This window comes from Orycteropus afer, unplaced genomic scaffold, assembly GCF_000298275.1.
Source record: "Orycteropus afer afer isolate SDZICR_OR568_19922 unplaced genomic scaffold, OryAfe1.0 scaffold00035, whole genome shotgun sequence".
Lineage (NCBI taxonomy): Eukaryota > Metazoa > Chordata > Mammalia > Tubulidentata > Orycteropodidae > Orycteropus > Orycteropus afer.
The window spans coordinates 12,322,285-12,333,767 of NW_006921622.1; the positions used below are offsets into that span (position 1 = coordinate 12,322,285).

The following is an 11,483-nucleotide window of genomic DNA, read 5'->3' on the forward strand; positions in this document are numbered from 1 at the left end:
AGTAAACATCTTTCTGGTATTCTTTGCCTTGAGCCAAGATCCATCTTACTGCAGCTGTGATATCCCTTGTTCCACATCCTCTTCTGAATCCAACTTGCACCTCTGGAAGTTCTCTGTCAATATACTGCTGCAACCGTTTTTGAATTATTTTCAGTAAGATATTACTTGTGTGCAATAGTAATGATATTGTTCGATAATTTCCACATTCTGTGGGATCACCTTTCTTTGGAATGGGTACAAATTTGGATCTCTTCCAGTCAGTTGGCTAGGTAGCTGTCTTCCAAATCTCTTGGCATAACCAAGTGAGTGCCTCCAGTGCAGCATCCGTTTGTTGAAATATCTCAATGGGTATTCCGTCAATTCCTGGAACCTTGTTCTTCGCCAATTCCTTCACTGCAGTTCGACTGCCTCCTTCGGTACCATTGGTTCTGGATCATATGCCACCTCCTGAAATGGATGAAGATCGACCAGTTCTTTTTGGTATAGTGACTCTGTGTATTCCTTCCATCTTCTTTGGATGTTTCCTGCATCATTGAATATTTTGCCCTTAGAATCTTTCAATATTGCACTTGAGGCTTGAATTTTTTCTTCAGTTGTTTCAGCTTGAGAAATGCTGAGCATGTTCTTCCCTTTTGATTTTCTAACTCCAGGTCTTTGCACGTTTCATTATAGTAATTGGCTTTGTCTTCTAGAGCTGCCAATCATTAGATTGGGCAATACGGAAATCATAAGAGATTTTATCAAGAACAATTTTAGTGCAATGAGAAGTGTGGAAGCTAGATTGTAGTAGATGGAAGTGATTAGGAAATGAGGCAGTGTAGACAGAGAATATAGACAACATTTGAGATGCCTGATTTTAGAAGAAAAATTAAGAAATTATGTTGCTGCTGGAGATTATCTTTTAAAGATGGGAGATACTAGAGAAATTTGTTTGATGAAAGGAATGGTCTAGTAAGAAGGGAAAATTTATAAGGTTAGAGCAAGAAAAGACAACAGTGGGAGTCTAGATAGAGGACAGGCCCTTTATCTTGAGATAGGAGAAGAGGGAAAGATAAGCGGAGTCATTAACACATCAATTTAAGTTATTAAATCAATCAACTTTAGCCATAAGTGCTAAGGTATGCTAGGCATTTCAGTAGGGTCTCAGAAATAAATAACACGTAGACTCTGCCCTCAAGAGCTCAGATTCTAGTAGAAAATGGGGTTCACAAAGTCTTCAATTTTTTAAAAATGGAAACATTTGATATAAATAAAAAATATTTTGGAAAGACAAATGTTAATTAGAAAATTAGAAAAGATAATGCCAAGAGGAGCATCTGAATTGTGAAAGAGAATAATAGCAATATTGTTAAAACTCCTTCTATGACTGTCACCAACCCCATAGTACCCTCCCAACCAGGTAAACACTATCTGGAATTTTGTGTTTGGCATTCCCTTTCCTTTTCTTGATGATCAGTTTTTAAGTGTTATAGTCTTATAGTCTTATGTATCTCTAAACAATGTACAAATTTACTTTTGCTTATTTTGAAATATATTAAAAAATCTTATGTATTCTACCTCAATTTGCTGTTTTCATTGTTTGTGAGAGTAATCCATGTTGTCGTGGGAAGAACTACAGAACAAAAAGAAAAAGAAAAAGAAAAAAAGCTCAGTGCCATCCAGTCAGATCTGACTCAATAGCGACCCCTCCTTGGGTGTCTGAACAGTATCACTACAAAAGCAGATTACCCAACCTTCCTTCTGAGGAGTGGCTGGTGGGTTTGAACTGTCAGCCTTCTGGTTAGCAGTCAAATGCCTTAGGCACTATGATACTAGAGCTCCTGTATGGGAAGAAGTAGCTCATTAATATTCACTGCAATTATATGAATATATCATAATTTATTTATCCATTCTCTGTCAATAGACATTGGGCAATTTTACTTATTTTTATTTATTTGCTTTATAGATAATAGAGCTTTCAGATCATTTACAGATCACCTACGGCATAGATTAGCTCTGGTGGCATAGTGCCTAAGGCATATGACTGCTAACACGAAGCCTGGCAGTTCAGACCCACCAGCCACTCCTTGGAAGGAAGATTGGGCAATCTACTTCCATAGTGATACTGCCTCGGAAACCCAAGGAGAAGTCACTATGAGATCTGACTCTCTGGGAGTGAGTTTTTTTTTTTTTTTTTAAGGCATGGACTAGAGCTCCTCTGAGTTATTGGTATATTCCTAGGAGTGGAACTTCAAGTCATATGTTATGAGAATATTCTGCTTAGAAGATATAAAACTGTTTTCCAAAAGTTTTGTACCAATTTACACACTTCCTAGCAGTTTATGAGAATTCTCTCTATACTACATTGTCACCAACTTTGCTATTGTCATATTATTAATGTAATCCAGCACATTTTTATGTTTATTGGTCACTGAATTTCCTCTTCTGTGAAGTCAGGCTGTTTATCTTTTATTAGTGACCTGTAGGAATATTCTTGAAAAAAGCTTTGTAGAATCCAGGTGATTAGAATATCCTCCCCAAATCTGTGGCTAGACCTTTTACTTTTTTGCGGTGTCTTTTGGTGAAAAACCCACACCAGCCAGTTGCCACTGAGCTGATTCCAACTCATGGAGACCCCATGAGCATCAGAACATAACTGTGCTCCATAGGATGATTCAATGGCTGATTTTTTTGGAAGTAGATCACCAGGCTTTGCTTATCAGGCACCTTATGGAAAATCTTGGTGAAATATTCTGATAGTGATGTGCCAAGGAAAAACAAGTACTGAATAAGATAATCAAATGATGACAAAGGAAGATGATCAGGACATGAAGGGATAAGGACATTTCTGCCTTAGTCTGGAATTTCTGCTGAAGTCTGTTCAGTGTCATACAAACACACGTGTAGCTGTGCATAAGGTGCTTTGCCTGGGAATGCCAACCAGGTCTCCTGTTTGGAAGGCAAGAATTCCACCACTGAACCACTATTGCACCCAATATTAAGAGGCAATATTCCCAGAACATCAATGCAAATACATTTTGCCAAGATCACCAAACAAGATTTAAGGGTTGTTCTCAGCTATATGGCAGCAACCTTTGGAAAAGTTATAGAATCTACTTGTGGAATGTCAATTTCAGAATTGATAATACTGCTGAAAAGTGTATAGGAATAACTTCAATTTTATCAAATATGCAAGTCCTAGACAAAGAAAGTCAGTGATGTATCTTATTATAGTAAATATCTGCTGGACCACCAAAATTATCATTTTCCTAGCTGGATAGCCAAACAGTACCAAGTTATATGCAATAGGTTTGGGTAGACTTAAGTGGGACTCAGAAAGCTCTCAAGCATCAGGGAACCCGGTTATAGGAATAAAGCAGACTACAACAATAATTTTGTGCTGTGCCCCCAGAGTGAGAGGTTGCAGCAACCTATGTACCTCCTTCCTACCTTGAGTCTGAATTGTCCTAGCAATGGGTACAATGAAACCAAGCAGATGGAAAAGCATGGTACTTTTCTGATCATGGTACTTTTTTGATGAGGATCCTGTTTTGTAAGCATCAGGTAAATGAAAGCTACTCATCTTAGGAATAGCAGAAAGACATAAATTATTTCATATGCTTCCCCAAAAGCCAATTGAAAGATATGATTGCTCAATATTTCATCGCTTTCCTGTATATATTGATTATGGGTTTTTAATGGCAGATCTTTGACTTTCTAAGCTCTTAATAGTCCAGAAAATAAATTGTACTGGGAAACAATAGTAGACAACCATGGAACAAAGCCCTTTAGACAGAAAGTCTCCTAATTTTACAAAATGACTCTGGTCAACCCCACCTTTGTGCACCTCCCCCGGCCCCCATCATAAACTCAGTGCCATCACCAATCCTCCCTCCCTGAAGAAAGCACAACAAAGGAAGCCAAGGACTGAAACCTAAAATACCAGAGTGCAGCCTGCTTCAGCCTGAATGACAAAATGTCTGGTGGTGATGGTGATGAAGTTTCCAAAATAGTGACCTTTTTGGATCCAAATCCAAAATGCCAAGGAAACCTTGGTCACAAGAAGAATCTAAAACATGAGCTAAAAATGCAAAGTGTGAACCACCACAGCAGTTCTAAGCATCCTGAAGGCTCTGGTGCTGTCATGGAGTTTGTGATGCAGACTCTTGCTGCTTGGCAACAAGCCTGGGACTCAACAAACTTCTAAACCACAAAATAAAACGTGATTGGTTCCCCTGTGGGCAATACAATAACACCCGTTAAACACTTACAGTTAAAATAAAGGAGTAAAGTAATTCAAAGAGTATGGGGTCTGCTTATAGTGTAGGCACAAACCCACTGATTAAGTAGTTTAATTTCTTCTCTATTACAGCTAACAGACTCACAATATAACATTTGCTTCCAACTCTATAAAAACACTTTCTATTTTAATGACAATGCACACACTTAGTTGTTTGTTTTTAGACAAAAACCCTGGACTTTGGAGGAATGGCATAAGTGTGGGGGTAGGGTTAGACATAGTCAACCAAGTATACTCAAATAGTGGAGACTGTGTTTATATGCCAGGTATTTAAAAGTAAAGGGCTCAAAATCACTGATCTGTGAGCACATGGTTTTTGTGCGTAGTGAGCCATAATGTTCTTCGTTTCCTGCATTCCCAAGTTGGTTTCATAGGAGCCTTTATTGTAATCCAGGAGCATTGTTTTGCATTAATTTCTATGACAAGGAACCTAAAACACATGGTGCTGAGAGTAACAAAACAGAGTTAGGAGAGCAGTCATGACTTGGCACAAAGTGTGACAAGCTGTAAAAAAGCGAATGTTTCAATATCTGAAGTGGTGTTGATTTCCTATGAACAATCTTTTCTCTTCTAAACAGTATCATATTCTTTTCAAGCACATTTGAACGCAAGTCAAGCTGTGTTTTATTTTTTATTATAACAAACACAGTCAGTTTACTGTAACAAAGACATACTAGTGGTGATCAGTTGAAAGCCAAAGTACAACACCATAAACTGGGCGGGGGGTGAGGCTGGAGGCTTCGGGGGTGGGTAGTCAACTGATAAAATAAAAGACCAGCCGTCTGGAAAGTTCTCTTAAAAGAACATAAAAAGGCAGTGTTTTCTTATGAGACTAACACAGAATGCCAAAATATCTAGCTGGGCTCTGTTTTTTGTTGTCATTTATGGCAATTTGTAACTAAAAATAGCAAATCCTTCAAAATATTGGGTTCTCATATTTTTTTAAATCTCCATATAAGCAAAAATCTTATACATTCTTTTAAATTGTAATACTATTTCTCATGTAAGACTCTTCTACATAGTAAATATATTTATTATAGTATTACTCAAACTTTTCTTAAAAATGATCATTTAAAATGTTCATATTTATCCACGTGTACTAAGAGCATCTATAAAGTTAAAATGAATAGTTTATAGTACAATTACAAATAAAGTTAATAAAAATTTCATGATTAAACTCCTGCATTCAAATTCATTAGGAAAAATACAAATCACCTTACCATATCTTGAACTAATAATTTTTCATTTTCAAGCTCATGTTTTAATTTCTCTCTTGCATCAATTAACTGAAATAGAGAAGAATATTACATTTCGATTAATGATTCAGAACACCTGAAATTCCTCCTGAATAGAATTTAGTGAAACATATTTTGATTCTAAATATGAGGGGGAAAAAAAAGAATCCTAATATTATTAAAGGGAAAAAATGAAATATTCACAGATTATAATGAAATAATATTATTTTTGTATTATATAAGCTAGCAAAATATACAGAGAAAATGCCAATTTATTGACAACCTTTCTCACTCTAGTCCCTCAAAATGTGACATCAATGTATCATCAATCAAATGTGACTATGTATCATCATACATAGTAAAGCAGATATTTGTCTGACAACCTTATTTTACTAGGAGCTCTGGTGGCATAGTGCCTAAGGCATTTGACTACTAACCAGAAGGCTTGCAGTTTAAACCCACCAGCTATTCTTCAGAAGGAAGACTGGGCAATATACTTCTGTGGAGATACTATGTGTTGTATTTATGTACATACCAAGACATATTTTCATACCTATTTTTAAAAAACCATCAAAATTATATACTGCAGGGCCATTGTACTCATGGGGCCTAACTCAGTGTTTTAAATAATTGCCATTTCCAATGTATTATATACACAAACAAAATTCAACTTTTTGTTTTCACATGCATTCAAGTCAATTCACTTATATATTTATTAGTTTGATTACATATGGGACACCTATTATATGCAAGGTATTGTGTTGGCTGTTGTTGCTTGGTGCCATTGAGTTGATTTTGACATATAATGACCACATTTGACAGAATGGAACTGTCTCCCCCGATAGGGTTTCTTTCCTTGGTTGTAATCTTTATGGAAACTGCAAAAACAGCAAGGAGGCCACATGTTCTGACCTCCTCAAACCCTACAAGAGGAAGACAGGATTACCAGCAGTAACCCAAGGCCTATTCCTGCCAGGCCAGACATGCTGCATCCCCCCGTCCAGCCCTTGTTCCAACTGTTCCTCCCAAAGCACCCACCACCTCTCTCCTGGGTTCGATAATTTACTGCAGTGGCCACACAGAGCTCACAGATTATGGGGTTTATTAGGGCAGCACCACAGGCTACAATTCAGGTTCAGGAAAAATGCTCAGGCTCTCTCCCAGCCCACCGTCCCTCAGCCAACAGTCTCTCACAGTCTCTTTCCCAGCAGTGCTGGTCCCTTGGCGTCTTACTCAGCAACGTGTGTCTCTTGTGTCTCTTTCCCAGCAACGCGTGTCTCTTTCAGGGGCGCATGTCTCTTTTGGCAGCATGTCTTCCTCAACCAGCAGTCAGAGAGAATTCTACCTCCAGGAGGCCTCCTTTTGAGCCCGGAAGGGTGGTCAAACTAGCCAATCATAGCATCAGAACTCTAAGCACGTGAGAGAGAGTGGGAACCTCCCAGAACATTGTATTGTGCCACACCCAACAGAAATAACCCAGGTGGGTGACTTTAAAATCAGGATCTCCTCAGTTGCTAATAGAAGTTCCCACCTTGGAGTTTACAAAGACTTATGGGTAGAAAAGCCACACTAAGTAATTTACTACACCACAGAAACAGACCACCAGGTCTTTCCCCTAAGGAGTAGCTGGGTGGGTTTGAACTGCGTACCTTTCAGTTTGCAGCTGAGTACTTAACTGTTGTGCAACCAGGGCTCCTTTGTATTAGGCTATGGGGTATATAAATGAAGAAGACTAGATCCTCTTCCCTGAGGCATGTATGGTATGGTAGAAGACCAAGGAAAAAAATGAATATAATATATAAGAAAATATTTTAATAAATCATATCTTCAAGTAGTCAAATTTTCAAGTATAGAAATCCACATGACATGTCCACACTAATCATAACAAGATATACTATACCTGGTATAACTTCACAGAAGATACAGCATTTAACAAGGGTCTTGAAGGACATGTAGAAGTTCAATAAGTTGGAGAAAAGGAAAGAAAGGGAAAATAGCATAAATAATAACAGAGAAGCAAAGATGAATAGAGGACTTGGGAAAAGTTTGGTGTTATAGCAACTTACAAGGCACATACACAGGAATGGCAGGAAATGAAGTGAGGAGGCTCAAGGTGATATTGCAAGGGCCTTGTTTTCAAGACTTAGGAATGGAAGCTGTGAAATGTCATGCAGAGAACAGCAGTTTGGTTCAAAGTAGACATCTGTTCCTTTACTAGCTAGCTGTGTGGGCAAGTTATTCCCATACATCAAGCCTTAGTTTTCTCATCTCCAAAATTAGATTAATTAAACCTACTTCAAAGAGTCAGTGTGAAAGACTTTGAGATATCAGTTGTGAAAGTGCTACCCTCTTTCTGGCATATAAAAATCCCTCAACACATTTTTGTATAATCTGATTTTATAGCCAATGCAATAGGAAACCAATGAAGGTTTTAGCACAGAATATTAGGGTATTAGATAACTGTAGTGGCAATGTGGAAGTCAGGTTTGAAGGAGGAAGTTGAGTGGAGACAGGACAATGAATGAAGAAGAATATGTAGAAATGATGACAGCCTCAACTAAGTCTGTGGCTATGAAGTTGGAGAGAAACTCGATTTGGATAAATTTTTGACAGAAAATCTAAAGACCTAATGGCCAACTAGAAATAAGGTATGAAGAAGAGAGTAAAGAATGACCTCAGGGTTCCTCTTGGCACATAACAATTGCCATTAATTTAAATGGAGAACACAGATAAAGAGTAGGTTTGAGGGGCAATGAATTCAAATTGGGACATATTGAGTTTGATATAAAGGTAATACATTTATTCAAGAAATATTTTTGAGCGCTGATAGATAACACAAACAAGACATAGTGCATAGTACAGGAAGGAGCCCCTCATTACCATGAGGAAGGGAAGGAGGCTGTCAACAAAGACTTCACCATGCACACAGCATTGATATTTCATATGAGAACAAAAAGGAAAGTATAGGTGTGATGTTCAGGGAAAACATCAAGATGTAGAGAAAAGTTTGGAAATCATTGGTGTACAGATATGCTACCTGTGGGAGAGCCTAAAGTCACCAGAGAGAAAAGAAAAATTAAAAACTCACTGCAGTCAAGTCAATTCAACTCATAGCGACCCCTCCTTGGGTTCTGAGGCAGTATCACTATGGAAGTAGATTGCCCAATCTTCCTTCCAAGGATACAAAGAATCCCTAAAAACAGCATTTAAATAGAAGATGGAGAGGAGTCCTGGTAAGATGGAGGAATAGACAGAAAGACTGCACAGACCCTCTTCAACAAAGAAAAGGTGAACCAATTAACACAGATACAGAAGATAATCCTGACCCCTGAGCCTTGAAGGGAAGGATATAGAAGTGGATTAAACTCCAACTAGCAGAAGAATTTTCATGAAAACACCAAAAAAGGAGAAATATGGAGCTGTGGTCTGGTAGCAAAACTGATGGCACAGAGAGCTTGGATATTGCTGAGTGGTGGTAGTACCTAAGAATTAACCTAAATCAGCCCTGTGAGCCAGGTACTGCATGAAGCACTGTTCTGGTGACTGGTGAATAAAAGGGGAAGCAGCAAAGAAGAAGGCGGGCTGAGCTGTGGACTTTTGCCTGTCCGGAGGGTGCAGCCATATTGAATGTTTACAAGCAGTTTGACCATTTTGGATATTTAAAGTGACATCATTCTCCCAGATTCCAGGAGCTTAAGAACAGGCTCCACTTGCCAGGAACCACAAGGACATTCTGGACGCTGACAACTGGAAAGGTGCGACATTCCCCTTGTTACTCTTATATCCCACACCCTCTTGGTGAACGGAGGTTTGGCCATCCTTCACTCCCACCCACCTTCTAGACTGACAGGAATCCCATCGCAGTCTATGTGCTAGGACGGAGCCTGGGTGCCCTGACCAGCCCTGACCCAATTTTTTATTTTTTTAGTTTGCTAGTTTTTGTCTGCTTTAAAACTACTACTACTATTATTAATTTTGTCCTTTTTATTATTATTCTTTATTCTTCCTTTCCCAGGTTCTAGTTTTCAGCTTTTTCTCTTTTCCTTGTTCCTGGTTCCATTTTTTTTTTTTTTCCCTTTCTCATGGTTAACCCCATTCCTTGTTTTTCTTTTTGCATTTTTCCCATTTTTTTCTTCATTATTCTCTTTTTCTACCTTTTTTCTCTTATTGCCCTCACCCCAGATATGCAGTGCTTTTTGTTTGTTTGTTTTTTTCTCTTTTTTCTTTCTTTGGTTACTGTTCCTGTGTGATTACACAGTGTGTTTTTTGTCTATTTGCTTTTACTTTCTTGATGGTTATTCAATTGTTATTTTTGTCTAACTGAGTGGGAGACAGCAACAATCCCCATATGACACAACTACATCCACACCTCCTGCAGCTTCACTTACTGAGTGAGAGATGCCACTTCCTTCTCCACCAATGGGCCAACAATAAACAACCACCAAGAAGAGCCTGACTCACCCTTGGCTGCTCTTCATAAACAGTTAACAGAGATCTTAATACAACTATGTCACAATGTCTTGGAGACAACAGACCACCACAGTCCACACAAAGAAGCAAGATAAAGTGGTAGAAACAAGGGAGCATGATACAGACCCAGAACACATCCCTGAGGAAGAAGCAGCATTGGAACTCTCTGATAAGGAATTCAAAAGAATTATATTTAGGTATCTTCAGAGCATTGAGAGACAGACCAAGGAAAACACAGACAAAACCCTAGAAGAATTTTGGAAGAAAATACAAGAACAAAATGACAAAATAAATGAAAAATTAGAAATGATTCAAAATCTACAGAGAGAAATCCAGAATATTAATACTAAATTTTCAGAAATAGATAACACATTGAAAGGACAAAGGAGTAGAACTGATGCAATGGAACACAGAATTAATGAGATTGAAGACAAATACCTGAATACTTCTTTGGAAAGGGATCAATCAGAAAAAAGATCAAAACAAAATGAAGAAAGCCTAAGATTCATGTGGGATACCATCAAAAGGAATAACCTACATGTCATTGGAATTCCAGAACAGGAAGAGAAAAATAAAACCACTCAGAAAATGGTCCAAAATTTGTTTGAAGAGAACTTTCCTGATATGATGAAAAATGAGAATATATCCATTCAGGGAGACCAATGAGCCCCAAACAGAATAGACCCCAAAAGAAAATCACCAAGACATATCATCATCAAACTCATCGAAACCAAAGACAAAGAAAGAATCCTGAAAGCAGCACAGGAAAAACAAAAAGTTACTTACAAAGGACAACCAGTAAGAATAACCTCTGATTTCTCAGCAGAAACCATGCAAGCGAGAAGGCAATGGGATGGAATATATAAACCCTGAAAGAGAAAATTTTTCAACCAAGAATTATATACTCCACAAAATTGACCCTCAAATATGATGGTGAAGTTAGGAGATTTCCAGATAAGCAGAAACTAAGGGAATTTGTTAAAACCAGACCAACCTTAAAAGAGATACTAAAGGGAGTCCTTTGAACAGAGAACCAAAAATAGCAAACAACAACTGACCATTAATGCATAAGATGACATAACCCAGAAACCACATCTATGGACATATCCAAAGTAGAATAAACTTACAAGATTATAAACAGTGAACCAGAGACATCAATTGGCAAATGAGGACAACTACAAACCAAAAAGAGGGAAAATGCTGTGTAATTACAGAACTTCTAAATGGGGAGGAAGTCAAGACAGTTGCAAGGTAGAATGGACTATTCTAAATTTGTGGAGAAAAATATAAATCACAGAATAACCTCAAAGAAAAATGATAAATCTTCATATCACAATAAAAAAGAGGACAAGCACAAATATTCAGCAAATACTAAAACATCAGCAACAAAGGAAATGATGATACAATTCATAAACATAATGAGCTCAGCACAGAAAATAATATGGAACAAAAAAAAACCAGGGACAACATGAAAAAACACATAACAAAATGACAGCAAC

At 37.8% G+C, this 11,483-nt stretch overlaps 1 protein-coding gene across 1 annotated transcript in view; it reads right to left on the reverse strand.

Annotated features, from left to right (window-relative positions):
• Window positions 1-11,483, reverse strand: part of CUNH10orf67 (chromosome unknown C10orf67 homolog) — a 232,764-nt gene that overhangs the window by 113,377 nt on the left and 107,904 nt on the right. Inside the window, exon 9 of the mRNA XM_042780342.1 lies at window positions 5,500-5,565. Coding sequence (XP_042636276.1) covers window positions 5,500-5,565 — 66 coding nt within the window. The remainder of the gene's footprint in view (window positions 1-5,499; window positions 5,566-11,483) is intronic.